The sequence below is a fragment of the Aedes aegypti genome, chromosome 3 (assembly GCF_002204515.2).
Source record: "Aedes aegypti strain LVP_AGWG chromosome 3, AaegL5.0 Primary Assembly, whole genome shotgun sequence".
In the NCBI taxonomy this organism is placed as follows: Eukaryota; Metazoa; Arthropoda; class Insecta; order Diptera; family Culicidae; genus Aedes; species Aedes aegypti.
Genome location: NC_035109.1, coordinates 32,099,959 through 32,119,885, shown reverse-complemented (window position 1 = coordinate 32,119,885; position 19,927 = coordinate 32,099,959). Strand labels below are relative to the sequence as shown.

The window sequence follows — 19,927 nt, the reverse complement described above, 5'->3', positions numbered from 1 at the left end:
TATGGATTATTTGTATTTATTTAGATGGGAATATACCTATTCAAATAAGCAGCAAATTACTTTTGTAACATTAACACGATTGAATAAACTGATTGAACATATTTTAAAAAATAGCCTATTTTGCAGTTTATATGATTACAATTTTATGAATACAATTTAGAAAACAGCTGTAAACGTAAATTTTCTTGTAGAATATTCTCACAAACATAATTTTTTTTTTTATTTTTCGCCTGTTTAACTGTTTGAGTACACAAACAATCCATGGATTCTATTTGAGGTTTCTTCACTGAACGTGGACCAACAATGAATAGTGTATAATTTGTTTTCGCACGAGTTCGCAGTAATAAATGAACTTTAAGGATGAAGTATACTGACGCACTTGAAAGTTCCGTTCATTTTACAGTGATGATCAGAGCTTTTACAAACGATATAAAAATGATAAATATTCAAGATCAAATACAAATTAGTTGATTAAAACTTAAGTTTTGATAATGTTCCAACTGACGGATTTCACGCCAACTCGACAAAGGGATTGGCAGCACCCCTTCAGAATTCAATGAAACTTTCTGGGTGTGAAGACTATGTGAAACTAAGATACTTTACATACTTTGTTTTTTCAAAATCGATCTAGACTAACATTTGGAAAGGGTCATCGAAACAGGGATCTTAAATCGACTTTAAAGTTTTGAATCATATTTTTTTCAGTGTAGAAAATATGTTTTTTATTTTTTCAATATTTTTTCTAAAAAAGTAAAAAAAAAAACTTTGGGACTTAAAAAATTCGATGTTAGAAAAACTTTATTCCTTAAAATATGCCCAATTTGCAATGTATGGACGACTTTTAGTAAATTTAATTACTAAACTTTTTGCTTAAGGATGATCAAAATCTGAAATGGCCGGTTTTTTTAAATCGACTTTAAAGTTTTGATTTTTTTTTTTCAGTGTAGAAAATGTGGTTTCATTTTTTCAATATTTTTCTCTAAAACGTCAAAAAATTTCACGACTGTCCTCCATACAACACTTTTTCTTAGGTCTTACCGTTTTCGAGTTATACGGGTCTATAAAAAAAGTTAAAAAAAACATTCGACCTTAAAAAATTCGATGTTAGAAAAACTTTTTTCTCTAAAATATGCCCAATTTGCAATGTATGGACGACTTTTAGTAAATTTAATTACCAAACTTTTTGCTTAAGGATGAACAAAATCTGAAATGGCCATTTTTTTTAAATCGACTTTAAAGTTTAGAATATTGTTTTTTCAGTGTAGAAAATGTGTTTTTATTTTTTCAATATTTTTCTCTAAAACTTCAGGAAATTTCACGTTAGTCCCCCATACAACACTTTTTGTAGGTCTTACCGTTTTTGAGTTATACGGGTTTATAAAAAAAGTAAAAAAAAAACTTTGGGACTTAAACAGTTCGATGTTAGCAAAACTTTTTTCTCTAAAATATGCCCAATTTGCAATGTATGGACGACTTTTAGTAAATTTAATCACGAAAATTTTTGCTTAAGGATGATCAAAATCTGAAGTGGCCGTTTTTTTAAATCGACTTTAAAGTTTTGAATATTTTTTTTTTCAGTGTAGAAAATATGTTTTTATTTTTTCAATATTTTTCTCTAAAACATCAGGAAATTTTACGATAGTCCCCCATACAACACTTTTTTGTAGGTCTTACTGTTTTTTGAGTTATACGGGTTTATAAAAAAAAGTAAAAAAAAACTTTGACCCTTTCCAAATGTTAGTCTCGATCGATTTTGAAAAAACAAAATATGCAAAGTATCTTAGTTTCACATACTTTTGACATTCAGAAAGTTTCATTGAATTCTGAAGGGGTGCTGCCAATCGCGTGTCGAGTTGGCGTGAAATCCGTCAACTTGAAATAGCTTCAACATACATTAAAAAAAATCTGGAAGCTTTAAATACAGTTGAATACAAATTATTATGTCAAAAGTTTTTTATCTATTTGATATAAGATTATTTTTTTAATCTGGAATTATTTTGTTAAACCTGCCAAAACCTGGAAATATCAGGGAATTTCATTTCTGTAAACGATACCCTGATTCGGTTGGTCAAATTGATGGACCTCTTTGTAGTTAGAATCAAAAAAGCTTTTGAGGAGCTTCATTTGCAAAAATAAAATTATTTGGCGGCTATACTGAATTCAGCCTCCATATTGGATTTTATCGGCAAAACTGAATTTACATGGTGTTCGCAACCAACGATTTCAAAAGTTTTAGCATCATTGGAAAGCTGTGATAGTTTTACACAAAATATGAAAAAAAGAACTGTATGTTTTTAAACAAGTTGTTTTTAAATTAAAATTAAGTTTTCGTTAGAGAACTCAAAGGTTGGGTTGAATGTATGTATGTAATTGACAGAATGAAAATGACCCACTTCTTCAGTTCGACTTGCTTTACTCAATTATGAGTATAGAAAAACACTTATTTTTGAGTTCTTTGTTTTCTCCGTGTACTCCAGCGTACTGCCGGCAAGAAAAGCACTCAAGAAAAAAAAACTGCTTTTACCAAAGTAATTTTGACAGCAGATCCCTCAGGAGCGAAATGTAACTTCAATTTGTGGAAAGGCCATTTTACGAGACGTTTCAAATCAACTGATCTTGAAGTACTTTGACAGTTCTTTTATTGATTTTTGAACTGGCTGTAAGTTGAAAAACACTAAAATAAAGAACAAAAAATAAAAAGTTCTTCTACGAAGTTGACAATCCCGTGTTTGCCCACCGATGTAAACAAATGCATAGACGGATCTTTCTCATGAAAAGGCCTGTTGAGCGGAACATTTATCCGCACGGAAAAGTGACAGTTCCATTTGATTTGCTTGGCAGGCGTTACCGGTGTTACGAAATCGTGTCTACTGTGGACTGCTTAAGGAGTTTCGATAGCGGAATCCTTTGTTGACCATTTCTTGTCCAACCCTTTTGCACAGTACCTAACTCGCAGCTGCAGACTACACTCTAACTATTTCACGATTGCTCCCTAGACCGTTATTATCGGAAAAAAAATTTCCATCAATTATGTACTCGCCAGACGTTATCGTAGAGCCTGTTTTGCAGTTACGCCCTTTTGAAGGTATTAGTTTACGAATTCAATGGAAATCAGTGAGAATTTAATGGTTCTCTCATTTACCATGATCATCGGCAGGAATATACGATCAAAACTTGGACGGAGTTTTGAATCATAAAATCGACAAAACTAAGAGTTACGCACTTTTCGAGGCATAACCATCAAAGACAATAGGTTTAGAGAGATTTAAGAGTCATGTTAATATTGTTAATCATATCGAAATATTGCTAATTTCAAACTGTTATTACATGTTACAGAAGTTTATCAAATCAACAAGCTCAAACGCTATAGGATATTACTGAGCCAATCTTTCTTTGTTTGTCATACGTAAAATATTTTTATAGCACAAAATCTGGATAACTAGGTAAACTTGAGCACATTTTTTACATTGCTTTGCTTTATAATAAAACAATTTACAAACTTAAGCTTACTATTGTGTGCTGCTGTCTATACTTCTTCACTGAATCCTTTCCTTCCGATATCGATCTTTTGGAATCTGAATACCGATATCTCAAAAAGGGGCTCTAAAAGGGGCAATTTTGATGTATATTATATTATTGAGCTAATTGGACATTTTACAAAAATATTTTTTTAGTATTTATTGTGATGATAGAGAACAGAATTGACATTTATGTATGTTTTAAATGTATTTTTTCCATGCCATAAGTGCAATCAAGATGGGTTTCTTGTTGGTATACTATTCTATTAAAACCAAATTCGATTTGGTGTCCATATTTCATGTTAGTTACGCCAATGGCATAAAAATACTTTACAAACATACATTAATGTCAATTCTGTTCATTACTATCGTAATAAATACTGAGAAAAATCTTTTTATCAAGTTTTCAATTGACTCAATAATACCATATTCGTACAAAATCGACCCTTTAAGAGCCCCTCCTGGCTACACCACTGCACAGTGGGACGGATTGGGGTTTTAGGAGGAAAGATGGAACTCACGCCTTCAATTGTGATTTTACGTAAAAATGATATTCTACAAAGTTGTTTCTATTATAAAAACAATTTTTTTGGTCGGAACGAAAATTAGGGTGGCCCTTTGTAAAAAAAGATAACCATCAAATCTTTTTTATTTTAAGGAATATTGAAATAGTTTGTTCTACAAAGTTGAAGATCGGAAAATTTTAAGCTGATTTAATAAAAAAAGTTTTTTCCTAGCTCAAAAATTGACCATTTTAGAGCATTTTTCGCCATTGATGTAGGGTGGCCCATCAAAAATTGGTTGTTGTGTTTTATTTTTATTATTTCAAGTTTCTCAGCAAAACTGTCTTCCCATCACTTTTCGAGCTAATTGAAACGCAAACACAAAAGATATAGCTAATGGAAACAAATAGAAACAAGAGTGTTTTCGTAATGAAAATTTAATTTACTTCCTTGGACATAAAGTATCATCGATACTAATACATACGATACACGAATGCAAAATGACAAAAATGGCAAAAAAAGCTCTCAGTTAAAAACTGTGGAAGTGCTCTTAACAACAATAACCTGAGAAGTATGATCTATTCCAGCGGGCACGCAATTTAAAAAAAAAAAGAATATTGATACTTTTTTTTTTCTGATGAAAAGTTAAAGACTTCTTAATAACAAAAAAAGAACATTTTCTATATGTTGGTTTAGCTGGGAAAACAAGAAAAAGAATGTGTTGACATGACGATAGCTTGAAAATGTGAATAAAAATCGTATTATTCTTCGGTGGATCTGTTTGCAAACGATATGACTGGTTCATATGTTAATAACCGTTAATAACAGATTTTTAAAAGAACTCTCAAATTAACTAGCTCTAAATTATAGCCTTAATTAGTCAAAACATCTAAACATGATCAAATAATGCATTTAGTTATTCTCCTTAATCTAGGCTTGAAAGTCAGCGTCATAATCAGGAATCGTACTTTAGTAATATACCGTTTCAGATACGATCTATCTCCTACGGTGGACAAATTACTTGTAAACGGATTTGCAGCAATTAAGCATTCGTAACTTCCAATCAGAATGTTTCCCAAAAAGCCTGACAAATCCCAAAACAGAAGTTTTTGGATGTTTGGGAGGAGCCATGCCGGGAGATTCAACCGTGTGGTAAATTTAGAATTTATTTTCAAAAGACTTTTCTCCTGATTTTTATTGCTGAACTCTTTTGACGTTTGTTTTATATGAAAAATGTTTATAACTATACACCTACAAAATTGTACAGACCTCAAAACATGCGTCTCAATCAGCTCTAAAGATGAAGGGAGCAAAGTTGTCTGCTGAGAAATCTAAAAAAAACACACAAAAACCTATTTTCGAAGGGCCACCCTACATCAATAGCGAAAAATGCTCTAAAACGGTCAATTTTAGAGCTAGGAAAAAACTTTTTTTGTCAAATCAACTTGAAATTTTCTGATCTTCAACTTTGTAGAACAAACTATTTCAATATTCCTTAAAATAAAAAAGTTTTGATGGTTATCTTTTTTTACAAAGGGTCACCCTAATTTTCGTTCCGAACAAAAAAATTGTTTTTATAATAGAAACAACTTTGTAGAATATCATTTTTACGTAAAATCACAATTGAAGGCGTGAGTTCCATCTTTCCTCCTAAAACCCCAATCCGTCCCACTGTGCATTGGTCCATCACCCGAAAGGCTTTGGAGTTTTACATATTTCGACATGTAGAATCTAACAAAAATAATCCGGTTGAAAACCCCGTGTAACACCATCGTGACCTTCCCTTGGTAGCACTTGCAGAGCTTCACTGTTAATGGCTCATTAGTTTAATTTACACAGGAACTTTCAAGACCAGCAAATATCATAACTATAAACAGGAATGCTCGAGATGCAGCAGCTAAAATACGGTAAAACAAAGAATCCGGAAAATCGTAAACTATTCTGTGACATAGTTGTATGCTGGTTTATCCTAAACTGATTTGAATCCTACACCAACTAAATATTTCTTTGTAGTCCTTTATTGCAATTGATTACTCACTATGCCTTCTGTAGTACCGGTAAGGACAAGCGAAACAAATCGTACTGTACACCAAATTATACAGAATAATGTGCTACGAATAATAATTTAGTTACATAATGAAACTGGCTTCGTAATGCTCTGAGGCGCTTGAGCCCATGAAAAGCAATTTGTTTTTTGTTCATAAAATAAAATAGCGAGTGGAAACCTCGTGACTATCTTCAGATTCTTATGAACCTTATGTTAATTAAGGACACGTTTAAATAGTTTGTTCTACCGAAATGATAACATTCTGTATATTGAATCATCAAGTGGCTTATTTCCCTCGTACATGTTTACCTCTATAGACAAATAATTGCCTTCCACGTGAAATTGTTCGTGTATAATTAGGTGCAAAATTGCTCGCCAAACTCAAATAAAGCCATCTTCGAACAATACCAACCTAATAGTTTGGTTCACCCTCGCCTTGCGATCTATGCATCTCAAATTGGAGTTAAGAAGGGCCGCGACGACGCATTGTTATTATACTCCCGGCACACCACAGCCCGAAAAGGTCATTCGCCAAAACAAGATCCCCAGTCGGTCGGATGCTGTTTTGAGAAACTTCGACGCCTCTCTTCGAGCGAAGGTTCATCCTCTCTCAGCAAAGTTTCGCTCTCCCCTTTTGTGTTTCTCCTTCGCTCATTGCGGTAACTCAACGAAAGTGAAAACTTTGTTGCCGCACGCTGGTGGAGAAGATAATTACCATTGAAAATGCTAATGATTTGCGACCAGATTTTGAAGATTAAGATTCCGCAAAACTGGTTTCAAAATGTGAGATGGACGACGATGTAAACAAATGCGTGAATTAGCGAAAAATTTCGCAGCGTGGGGGTAAAGTATGCGGAAGCGTCGAGCAGTTCGATTCAGAACAGGAATCGAACTGAACGACTTGTTAGAACTAGATTGACAGAGTTGACAATTTGACAGAATTGACAGAAATGACAGAACTTAACTCACTGTATATTCACAACTTTCACGCTCTTCCTCATAAAAATTATCACCAGTTAACACTTGGAAGTTGTTGTTGACATTCCACAATCACAAATTTCCCACGCGGAACTCACGTCTTGCCGCGAGAAAGCAAGTTCATCCGAACCAAAACAGAGAACACCCTCGCCCTCTCTCTCGTGCGGCGTCGGGTCGGCTACAATCCGAGTGGGTACAATCGTCGTCGTCGTTGCACAGTTCCCCACTGATGTTTTCCGTCTGGTGGGCAAAACACCTGTACGCGTGCACCTTCGTTGATCGGTGAAGTGGTAGCCTACGGCCCGCGGAACCGAAAACCGTCTCGCCATTCGTTCGTGGTCAGCGCTAGAGTTACCATCGCAGTTGGAACCGCTCCCAGTGCCGAGTTTTTAGCTTCCTTTCTGTTCGCGTTGTTTTTCGTCGCGCGTGGTCGCGAGTGTTTACCTTCTCGTCTGGAGAGGAGATGAGATGTGAAAAAGCTGTCAAAAGTCAACCGCCGACGAGATCACGCAGCTTGCTTTGTTTGTGAAATTGGCTTGTTCGCAAGTCGCGTGTGCGATATGATAATTATTCAGAGATATTTTGAGGAGGCGGTCGATCGCGTGTGTGGTGATTAGTGAGATTTGCATAAAATCCCATAAAAAATCGATACTTTGTGCGACCGAAGAGAGTGGAAGAAAAATAAAACGTGAAATGCAAATCGAAGTGATGTTTGTGGAGTTTCTGTGACGGTCCTAGTTCGAGTGAAAGATGCGCTTCTTCCGCTGCTAGGCGCGATATCAAACGGAAAGTAAAAGTGATCAACCAGTGAGTGTTGTCTAATCGATTGAGTCAGCGACGTGATCCAATCTTGAGCGAGAAGAATGTGAAATTTTCGACCGGGCCTCGCGTGTGTGAGAGAGGCGAAACCGATACGATCGAAGTGATTTGTCTTCGCCCAAGGATGGTAACAGTTTGGACTGGGTGTTTTTTTTTTTTCGTACAGTGACCGCTTGGACGAAAAGGTTTTTTTGTGTTTTGAAGAATCGTGTTGAAATGTCGTTCCGTCGACAGCGACGTTGACCCTTTTTTCCTGTGTCGAAACAGACTATACAGTACAGACGGCGGACAAGCGACGGAAATAAATAAGATAACGTGCAACAAAGTAGTGGACAACGGTAAACAGGCAACCGTTTTTTTTTTCTGTGGTGTTATCGAAGCCTACTTGGATTTCGGTGACGTGTGGAGTTAGTGGCAGTGGCGAAAAGCAGCAGGCGTCTATTGTCGGCGGAATACTTCAAAAGGGCGAATTACACTCTGGGCGCCTACTTCAATCTCCGGGGGAAAAGTGAAAGATCAACGGCCTAACAATGTGCAGCAAAAACAACTTCGAAGTTTTGATGGAGAAAATCAATACGGTACGTTCGATGAGGGTGGCGAGGGCTGCTTATATTGGGCGGTATTGTCGTTTAAGATCGACAGTATGATAACTGGGCAACTACTGATCGGGGATCTATTAGTTATATTGAATGTGACATGTGTTGTCAATTAAAGTAAATCCTAATCAACAAAGATCTCTGAGGTTTTCGAACTTTGGAAAGCTACAACATGTTTCAGGTACGAACGTTAACGATGAAAAGGAATTCTTTTTTCCTTTTGGGTATATTGTCACTGCGACCATAGATTGATCTTTTGTGAATAGGAATATTCAAAACTCGAAAGTCAAAATTCATTAGCACCCTTAGATTTTAAAAAATCTAAAGGATTCGTAGGATTTTAAAAATTTTCATTAAATTAAAAGCGATGTCAAATTTAGGTCTTCAAAAATCATCTTAGTTTTAGATAGATATTGAGCATTAAAAATGCTGCGCTCTTGTTGGAAAGTAAACAATTTCTCAAAAAATTTCAAGTCGATCCTGTGACAAGACCTCTTTGAACGGAATACACCAGAAGGTTTTCCTTCTAGTTCTCAAACTTCTTCAGGGCGCTTCCAAAAATATAATACGAAATTTTTCGACAGGCACTTGCAAGTAGACAATGTTGCTTGAGAAATTTCAGCATATACTTTTGGTGGGACTCGCATCAAGAGTTTTTCAGGGGATCAATATAGAAATCGTTTGAATTCTATTTTGTCAATATTTCAAAGGAGATTTTACTAAGAACATATTCATCAGTTTCTCTTCATTATCTTCTCAAATCAAAACAGCAAGAAATTAATGTTTTATAGGTCTTCTTTATTCTTAAAGCTACGTTCAGACTAGAGCTGATATTACGTAATATAGGCTAACTTGATATCAAATTTCATACTTGTTATTTCCAGTGAAAACTAGATGTATGATATCTGATGTCAAGAAAGCCTATATTACTTAATATAAGCTCTAGTCTGAACGTAGTATTAGTTAAACTTTTATCCTAATGCTTTCTAATCTCAAAATTAAAGAATCATAGAATGGAGGCGAACTGTTTAGATGATTAAGATGATAGTTGTTTTTAACCGAAATTTGTGATGAAAATTCTGAATAAAAATTCGGATTTAGAATCGATTTTAGACTACATTTTCTGGTCGAATAAAGTTGGCCGAAATCCAGGACGTAATCAGCGAATAGTTATGGCGTAATCTTTAGCAGCAAGTCACCAGGGATGTCCGACCTATTTTTTTTTTAGAAATTTTAACACTTCAGTCGTCGTGCTGTTGTATTTTGTACAACACCTTTGAAAAAACTTCGCTTTCCGTTCACAATAGCAGCGCGGTGGTTCTGATGGTGGCAAACCGCGCGACGACTGAAAGGTTAACAGAACTCCTTCAGGAGGTAATCTGTAGCTTCTTGTATATCCAACCAAAATTATTCAATGAATTCGCCATAGATCGATTCAAAAATACTCCTTAATTATGTCTCAATGTTTAGTAAGACATTTGTTTGGTAAATTCGTTTGAAATAGTTTCAGAAATTTAGAAATGTGCCAGACAGTAACTTCACTCGTACGATCCCTTATTTAGTTTTTGAATTTTTGATCTTTAAAGATTCCACCAGAATCTCTGGTATTTATCCATTGATTTTGTTAAAATTCTGCCAAAACTTATTCCACTGAAACTGGTCCAGGGTATCTGGAAATGCCAAAAGTTTTTTATTTCCGTTTCTAGGATTTTTTTTTCAATTTCAATTCAAATTTCGTGTTTTGATACAACTGTTTTGAAAATTTTAGTCCCTACTATTCTATTGTCTGTCCGCAACCAGCCCTAGAATTATTCCAAACACTCTTTAATAAAATCATATAGTAATACCAACAGGACTTCCTCCAAGGATTTCTGCAATATTTCTTCTACAAAAATCAATTTGAACACAAATCTTATGAAAATACAAATATTCTTGGAGGGATTCCACGACAAATTATTTAGGAATTCTGGACAAAAAAAAACTTAATAAATGTTGAAAAAATCTGCAGAATCATAAAAGAATTTTGCGTAGAAATGGATTATTAAAATAACCAAAACGGCCGCTATGGAAAGCATAAATAGCGCCACCGTAGCATTGTGTGTTTGACAGAATAGCAATGCCATATACAGTGGCGCCTTTGTTTTGATGCGGTGGGCACTGACAAAAACTGCCTTCAATGATCCATTTCTGTAATCGTTTAAAAAAATATTTACTTGATTTTAGCTTATCTTGAGAAAAATTCGGATTTGAGCAAAACTCCAGAGATAATGTCTGGTGTAACCACAGAGGAAATTCCTTGAAATTCTAGCACAATTTCTGGAACAGTCTCTAACAAAAGTTGGGGAATAATTTCTAGAGAAATAGATGAAGAATCTTCGACAGATTTCCCAAACCATTATTTGGAGTCTTTCACTTAGAATCTAGAGTTATTGCTCAAGAAAAAGTTGAAGAAGGATCGATTCATACAATACCAATGTTCCTTCTATACTGAGCTAAATTGTAGCAAAATATGTCTTTATTCAAACAACAATATAACTCATCGTGCATCAAGGAATAGGAAGATAGATAGAAAAAAATTCTAACGAGTTCTAGCATTTAAATGTTTTTTTTTTGTGTGATGAAAAATTTAGTTTTGAGCCGAATGTCGAAAGTGAGAAGTTGAAAATGATTTCCTTTATTCTTTGCAAATAAAAAACAATTCCAACCTCTTATCCCTTTTTTAATTCCTCTGCGATCTTGAATTTTTCGACCATTTGTCATTTGATCCTTTGTGCTTCCGACGTTTTAACTTTCGACCGTTTGTCATAGATTCGACTGACATCTGAGCATGAGCATTAGACCTATTCATATTTTCAAAAATGTCTGGAAACTCCCCAGTCAACCAATACTTTGATTTTTCATTGCGAAATGAACTTCTGACCAAAATTTCACTCAATTTAGACTAAATTTAGTTGTGCTTCAAATCAATAATGTGTTGTTGGGCTATTTTCAAGCTTTAAAAAATCATAACTACCGAACGAAAAATCAAAATTTATCGGAAATACTTCTAAATAGTAGTATATCCAATTCTACGAACTTTTGCCGAACACAATTTTATGATTGGAGCAAGTTTTAACATAGTTTGGTTGAGGTTTGTATCTCGAGGTTCTAGAAAATCTCTTTTTTTGGGAATTGTTTTCACTGAACAGCATGCCTGCATGAAATTTTCGGATTTTTAATTTACAGACATCATGACAATGCATATCTAAAAGTCAATCCCGTTCAAAGTAACCATTTATCTTACGAAAATAAATTGTAAAAAATAGGTAATTATGAAGCACATTTGTAAATCCACTGTGGGTGAGCCAAGAGCACCACCGTGAGCTTCAATGAATACAAAAAATGAACACGTTAGCACTGCCTTTTCTCAGTCGATGATGATGATTGTTTTCAAATCGTTCTAAATGATCAGTGAAATGCGATCAAAACAATCATCACTAGGAAAGAAAAAGCAATGCTAACTTGTTCAATTCATTCGTTTCCGGTACATGTGTCATGCATGATTTAACTATCATCAGTTTCCGATGCGGTGCTCGATCTTTGGGCATTTATTGTAATTTATTGCCTTTAGCAACATGTAATCTTTTGATGGTCAATGAATTCATAAAAGTATTATGTTTGATTCCCGTTGACTAGGGCCTGAAAAAATAATACCAATGCATGTTTTATATACCATGTATATTGAGAAAACTGTAATTTCTGGGTACAGCGGAGTACAAATTTGGATCAAACAATGTTAAAACTCAATTTAATCTTGTTAGCGTGTTCGACAAACTTTAACATAATAGAATTAGCTTTCAAATAGTGGTAATAGCAAGTGGTTTTGATTTTCCACATGCTAATTATGATTTTTCAAACCTTGAAATAAGCCCAAAACCACATTTTCAACTTGAAGCATACTGAAATCTTTATCAAATAAGCTGAAAATTTGACCAGACATTGTTCTTAGCATGAGAATTCCGAATTCTGCTTGACCGGTAGATTTCCAGACATTTTTTTAAATATGAACAGGTCTAATGAGCATGAGCCTGAGCACAGATAACCGTACAATTTCGTAGTTGCTACTCCGTGATTGACCTGAACAATCAAAATTTCCCAAGAAACCAACAGATGGAGCATGGGAGTAGCATACCATTTCCAGTGTACAATTTCTAGAATACCTAACATGACAGAGTCAATAACGGTGCCGGCCACGTCCTTACGGTCATCGGGGAAGCGAGGGTGACATCCATTGTTTCTAAAGACCGAGTATACCTCTGCATTTTCATGGTTGTCTCGGGGAACAGTTTTTGTTGACTCTATGACACTACCTCGAACGCAACTACTCCGAATGTCATTACTCCGAGCGCCACTACCCCGAAAAAATTACATTTTGAGATTTTTTTTCTGCTAAGAGCAGAGGTTCCCAAACTTTTACGGATCGTGGCATCCTTAGCAATTTTCTGGGCGCGGCGCACCAATATAAAAAGCTCTGAACTTGAAGTATCTAATTATGTAGGGTAATAATATATATTTTGTATTTTTCTTTATTTCATGTTTAAAAGTATAACATGGCAATAGCAAAGAAGAACAGAAGGAAACAAAAAATTCTATGTGATAGTTAGCATACTTTGATCAGTTCATATTTATGTTTCATAAATAAAAAATCAAAATCACAAATAGAGATGTGCTACGGTGCACCAGGGCGCAGCGGCGCACAGTTAGGGAAGTACTGGCTTAGAGGATGGTGAGATGGTATTATGGTAAGACTAGTAATCCTTTATAAGAGAGATTCGCGGAAGCTGACATTTCTGTCAAAGTGTGAGCTAATCGAGCAGCGAGAGCTGTCAAACTGTGAGCCAAACGAACATGCGTTATGTTTGTTTTGAACTTTTCTTGAAGTGCAATGTAATGCGCTTGAAATTATTTCGGTAAAAGTAATTTTGCATGAAGCAAAAATATGAAATATTTTTCTTGTTTAAATTTTTCTCAATGCTATTTTAAGTTGTTGATTTTTTCGTCTGTTTATTAGTTTGGATATGTAGCTGAAAGATCTATAACGAAAAAATATACACATTTTGGCAATGAGGAAGTCATGTCCGTGTTACAATATTATTCTCGACGCCGAGCAAAATCAGCACTGCTGGTCTGTTGCCAAATCATTGCATTCCGCTTATCTCTCTATAAAGTATCACTAGGTAAGACTTCTTATAAACTCCTGGATAATATAAATCAGGTACGGCATTTCATATAACTTGGTACGATTGCTTTGCTAAACGGTTGGAAGAAAGATGTGGCATAGAATGAATATTTATATGTTCAATAGATCTTTTTCGTAGTGTCAATAATTGTAGCATTTTAAAAAAGTAAATATTCAAAAGAAAAGCTTTGAAGCAGATAATTCCAACATACTTAGTTTCATTCGCCCTTTTTAATTTTAGAATCTTTAAAAGATTTTGTTTAAGAACATTAGAATTCAAATTAGAATCTTCAAAAGATTTTGTTTAAGGAACGAGGGCAATGCCCACCATATTAGCAAACGATGGAGAATTGCGAATAACTAATGAAAATGGCCTATTTTATTATGTAATTAATTTCTTTTGCAATAAGCTTATTTTAATTCAAAAATGTCTACTACTAGAGAAGTGATCATGATAATAATTATGGATTGGAATAATTTAAAAATTCTTATTGTATCATCAGTAGGTATTTTTACACCCAACAATTTGAAAATCAACTAAAAGAAGAAAGACTAAGAAAAACTTATTTATTACAAATGTCTCCATCATTCAACTTTGGCCCAAACATCTGTTTCCTATCAAAATTATATGGTAAAAATTAAATTAAATATTAAAAATGGGGTTTTTGAATAATTTAAAATTAAAGTTTTATTTTTGAATTTATCATTAAAAAATTTTATTTTTCAGTTTACATTTTTTTTACTTTTATCCAAATGGTTCCCTATAATTTCTTCATAGAACATCTTCCTTCAAAATAAACAGTTTCGGAGTTGATATTTTCAAAATGAATTTCGTGCAAAATCTTATAGGCAATTTCCAAAAGTTATTCTTGAGTCAAAATGATCAATTTTTCTATGGCAAACAATTAATCTACCATATCATATATTTTCATTACATGATAGAACCCTTCTGAGAACTGAATGATAAATTTGAAACAGTTCCTAAACTATTGTACCCTATAAGGAGCAAATTTCGTTACAAATCCACATAAAAGACCAGAATTCCAGAATCACAAGGGCGCATTTTTCATTATATAATCAAAATTTAACAGAAAAAGTGGGCGAAAAAATTCTAATTCATTTATTATAGGGGCGTAATTTATACTGAAAATTACGACATAGTAGTCGGGTCCAGATTGGGTACCTTTCTACTACTGCATTTGGTCCCTTGGTAATGCAAAAGATTCCAAAGTATTACAGATCGCGGAACACTTTTCACGACATTCTAGACTTTGTACTATGAACATATGTGGCATTAAATTTTGGGTAACTACGAGGAACATGGAGGTCTTTATTTGGTCTCTGGTGGAATGAATCTGGATCATAGGGGCGCTATTTTGTTTACGGGATAAAATAATTGGAGTTGATAGACGGAAGAAATGCCATAATTCCTTAATCATAGGGGCGCACTTTTAATTTCATGACAGTATGTTCACTAACAAGTACGGAGCGCAATTTTTATTAGAAGAGAGAGAGAAGTGAGTGAAAAAAAAACGATCTCTGATTCCTTACCCATAAGGGCGCAATTTTACCTTATACAATTATGAGGTATGCAAAAAAATCATAATTCTTGGATCTTGAGGGCGCTTTTTTCATTTAAAGTAGAACCCTTTTGAGAAGTTAATTCCAGTGTCATAATTTGTCCAGCTGAATTTGTCATAATATGATTACAATATAATAAGGGTAGCTGGGCGGAAAAATTGTCACAATTGCTGAATAATAGGGGTGCAATTTCCATTACATGATAGAACCCTTATGAGAAGTGAATGATAAATTTTAAACAATTCCTGAACTATGGTGTCATATAAGGCGCAATTTTCATTAAATGTGTAAAAAATACGCCAGGATTCCAGAATCATAAGGGCGCATTTTTTATTATATAATCAACATTTAAAAAAAAAAGTGGGCAGAAAAAGGTAACAATTTAAAAATCGAAGGATTGTGATTTTATTCAGATAACATTACTTATTGAGTGGAGATAGGTGGAAAAGTTATTACAATTAATGAATCACTGGGCACATACGATTATAAGATTAGAAAGATTGAGAAAGCGGGCAAAAAAATTGCATAATTCCTCGACAATAGGGTCACAATTTTCAGGATTACAGTGACCTGTTGAGCTGAGGATGGGTATATGAAAGCGCAACTTTCATTAGATAATAGATTTTTTTTAATATTTTATGTCAAAATAGTCTTTATTACTGCAGCAAAGAGGCGCAATTCTTATTACGTGGTATAATTCATGTTCTTGGATCATCGGGGCGTTTGACATTGTCCCTGAATCAAACGTGTGCAAATTTTACGATGTGATATAACACCATAAGTAGGGTGGAAAAATAAATAAAAAAATAGGGGCGAAATTTATATGAAGAAGAACATTTTTGAGTAGTGAATGAAAAAGATAAACATAGTTCCTGAAGCATAGGGGCGCAATTTTCATAAGATTATATTTTTCAATAAAGAGGTGGGCGGAAAAATTGTCATATTTCCTCAATAATAGGGGCGTAATTTTCATTAGATTACAGTGACCAGTCGACTAGTAAATGTTGGTAATTATTAGTGTGTAATTTTCAATAGAAGATAGAATTTTTTTAAATAGTTTATGAAAAAAGGCATAATAACTAAATCAAAGGAGCGCAATTTTCATTACTATATCCGAGGTCAAAAAAAACATCCTCGGATCATATAAGCGCATTTTTTATCAGAAAATATAACCCATTAAAGTAATGGCTGGAAAAAAATTGTCATTATTTTTATTATTAATATTATTAATTTATAATTCTGCCGTTAGAATTGCTATGCGAATTATGACAATGAAAAAATTTCCTTGACATTACAGGGCATGAAACATCATTATGCTTACCACACGGTATGCGAATAAAAAAATTCTAATTTTGGTAAAGAAATCTTCAAAGAGCGCTTTCACAGTTTTTAGTGAAAGTGCTATTACACTACACTAAGCTAAGTTGTAAAAAGCCAAGCTCAAACGGAAAAAAAAATTGAAGACAGAGACATAAAAATAATAATAAAACGAAAAGTAAATTGAAAGTACACAGGGTAAAGTCATTTGAGTAAACTTAAAAATATGGTTAATAAGTTAGCAAGGATTTGAAAGTCAATAATTTCAAACAAAAATAGTAAAATGTAGAATATTTCAAGCCTTTTTCATAAAAAATGAACAGTCAAGCCATCGACTTCAAACAGACTGATGGACATGCGACAAATGGGCGAAGGCGCTTTCCCCATTTTCAGCCGGCAACTGCACTTGTTGCACTCTTTGTTAACCCATTTACCTTTCGCTCCACCTCAATCAGCAGCACCTTCAGTAATCGGAGGGAAAATGTCGAGTCGATGTTTGTTTTTTCGCTTCGCGGCTTTGTTGCAAGCAACCTAGGTGTTAAGTTTAGTTGGTACCGTTCTCCAGACCGTCGTCGACTGACTGGGGAGCGGCCCCCAGTACAAGTCTCTTTCTTTTCCAGCTTTGGACAGAAAAAAACGAATCGGCAACCTCAACACTACGTACAGTATTGGACAATTAATTTGCAACTCTTTCGATTTTTCTTACAATGTTTTTGACCCTCCAAGAACAGAGAACAGGCATTGTAGAATTCGCTCTCATTTGATTTTGAAGCACGATCAAAGCAAGCGAAGGAAACCGTATCATCTGAATCGGTACATGATCGGCAATGGTCCGTAAGTTGTAACAAGCTTGATAAATAACAGCAGCGAACGAGAGCCCCAATGAGAGAGCGATGATAAAATCCATTTGTCTTCCTTGTTTACCATTGCGGGTAGTTGTTTTATTTTACTGACATGATAAACAATTCCCGAACATCCTATAGTAATACTGCACCGAAAGATTTGGGGCTTGTTTAGATGGGTTTTATAATGCACTGTTATCCCCTCGATATAAGTAGATCTGTAACAGTAGGCGGTAAACAGACTCTTATGATGTGTTGCGGATCATGATTGTTACAGAGAATGATAAGTAAGAGATAACCTAAATTTTCTCATAATTCAACCCCTGGAAATACCAGATTCTTAATGCTTCTGAACTCTGGAATGTTATGTTTGACGTGCTATGAAATAATAATACAAATTGGTCTATACAAATCCAGAAAGTTCCATATGCATTGTCCAATACTGTATCTGGGCCTCCAACTGATAATGCGAAACAACGAAACGACTTAGGGTGCGCTGCTGCTATTGCTGAGTTGTGAGGCAACCGTAATTGCGGACAGGTTGCTGCAGTTTGGTTTTTCTAACTGCGACCTCGACTTGACTCTGCAAAAGTACCTACTGAAGTAGGCTATGGTTCGTTGGACCAAGTCTTGGCACATCTCTTTTACACTTTGCAACGGTTGCAACGGTTGCTTTTCGTGATCCAGTGAGATTGAACTAGTTGTGGTTCTTTGGACCCTCGCCGTAGTCAGACTTGGGTCTGGAGTTTTTTTTTCTTCTCAGATGGGAGGAGAGGTCACCCGTCAGTCACGGAATTGGGTTAGGAATGGTGTTGTTGCGATGTTACACGATAGATTAAAATGGAACTGTGTCAAATTGGCGGTGGGAGTGTCTGGCTAACCGTCTGGGTGATTATAGTAACAGTTGCTGGAGGAATATTTCCAGTCAATTGTGCATATCTTGGAATGACTATAGGACATTTGGTTGCATGACGTTAAGACGAAAGATGTTTGGTCAAATGATCTAGATCGAATTATTAATTATTAAATTTTAAGCACGTGTTATACTCTGTTTAGAAGGTACGTCCTAATACAACAACTAGTGTAACTGTCATATTTTGGACCCTTTAAGGAATTGATTCTGGGTTATTGTCTCAATTGATTATTTGTACAGCGTAACAAAGTCAATGAACATGCCAAAATGTAGAGAAAAACTTCCTCTATGAGATAAAAATGCTCACAAGGTCATACAGTTAACTCTCCCTTACTCGATATTCCGTATCTCGATATCGAGTTAGAGAATCATAGTAAAAGTTGATTTTCATGGCTATCTCGATGGTCCCTTGGATCGTATTTGCACTGGTTTTGTGTTCTATAACTCGATAACACCCTAACTCGATGGTCCCTTCAATATCGAGTAAGGGAGAGTTGACTGTATATACTCCAAAATATGTCGAAAATAATTCAATTGCAGAGCACTTTCTAAATCATTATGGATACCCCAATACATTTTGGACCCTCGGCATTTACATTTGATTGGTGTCCAATCAAATGATTTGTAAGGAAAAACCGCAGAAATTTTAAGCTTTTAAACCAGAAATTAGAAAAAAGTTTTAGTTATTAAAAGTATTTCGTAACGTGCTGTAACGGTTGCATAGATAATGTATTAAATTAACCTTTGCGTCCCTGACCAATTTTCACAACAAAATTTTCTTGATCTTTTGGCTTTAGTTTCCATAATTTTCAGTCCATTCTAATAAAATTTTGGCACAACACCACAACGCTATTCAAGCTTAGTGAACTGTACTGGGAACCTCAGTCACACGGTTGGTTCCGGATTTATACGGATGTTCCGTCGTGGGGTCTGTCCGAAGGACATTTGAGTCGTTTCCATTATTATTTTGCCCGGATCAAACAAAACTATAGTGTTTGGAAGTGAATCAAAAACCATTAGTGATTCCTGCTCGAAAGCCATTTGCTCCTTCATCTGAGTAAATCTTTTAGTAAGTACCTTTAGTACCAGGTTTATTCCACTCCCCAACCTTATCTTTAAAAAAATATCTGAATACAGAATATTGTCCGTTTAACAGTTGCTCAAAGTAGTGAATAGAACTAATAACCGTCGTTATCTACTTAAATATTGAAATTATACTTCAAAGACCTGAAGATAATGCAAATGGAATTTCGAGTTTGATTCGCTCGGTTAACTCCTCTATGCAGCTTCATTTTTTTTGCCACAGAAAATATTCGAACAGCGATAACTTTTTCGTTTTTCGAAATTTTTTCACAAACCTTCAAACACTAAGAACTCTCTTTAGATTCCAGCGAATCTCTTTCGAAACTTTTCAGGAATAATGACTACTGTAATGTTTTTTTTTTCTGATAAGAAATGCGCCCTTGTGATACAAGAAAAATGAATTTATTTGTTTCTTTCTATTGAATTAAAAAGTGTAATGAAAATTGCGCTCCTTTGGATTAGTAATTATGACGTTTTTTTGAAAACTATTGAAAAAAGGTCTATCATCTAAT

At 34.7% G+C, this 19,927-nt stretch overlaps 1 protein-coding gene across 6 annotated transcripts in view; it reads left to right on the top strand.

The window, feature by feature from the left end:
- The window catches only part of LOC5578948 (disheveled-associated activator of morphogenesis 1), a 573,726-nt gene that overhangs the window by 213,736 nt on the left and 340,063 nt on the right, over positions 1–19,927 (top strand). For 2 of the 6 annotated variants that reach the window (XM_021852534.1, XM_021852533.1), the window contains exon 1: positions 7,366–8,443. The exons of the other annotated variants lie outside the window; for them this stretch is intronic. In XM_021852534.1, coding sequence (XP_021708226.1) covers positions 8,396–8,443 — 48 coding nt within the window. In that variant the 5' untranslated portion in view covers positions 7,366–8,395. Of the gene's footprint in view, positions 1–7,365; positions 8,444–19,927 lie in introns of those variants that run through there. 6 annotated transcript variants of the gene reach the window in all.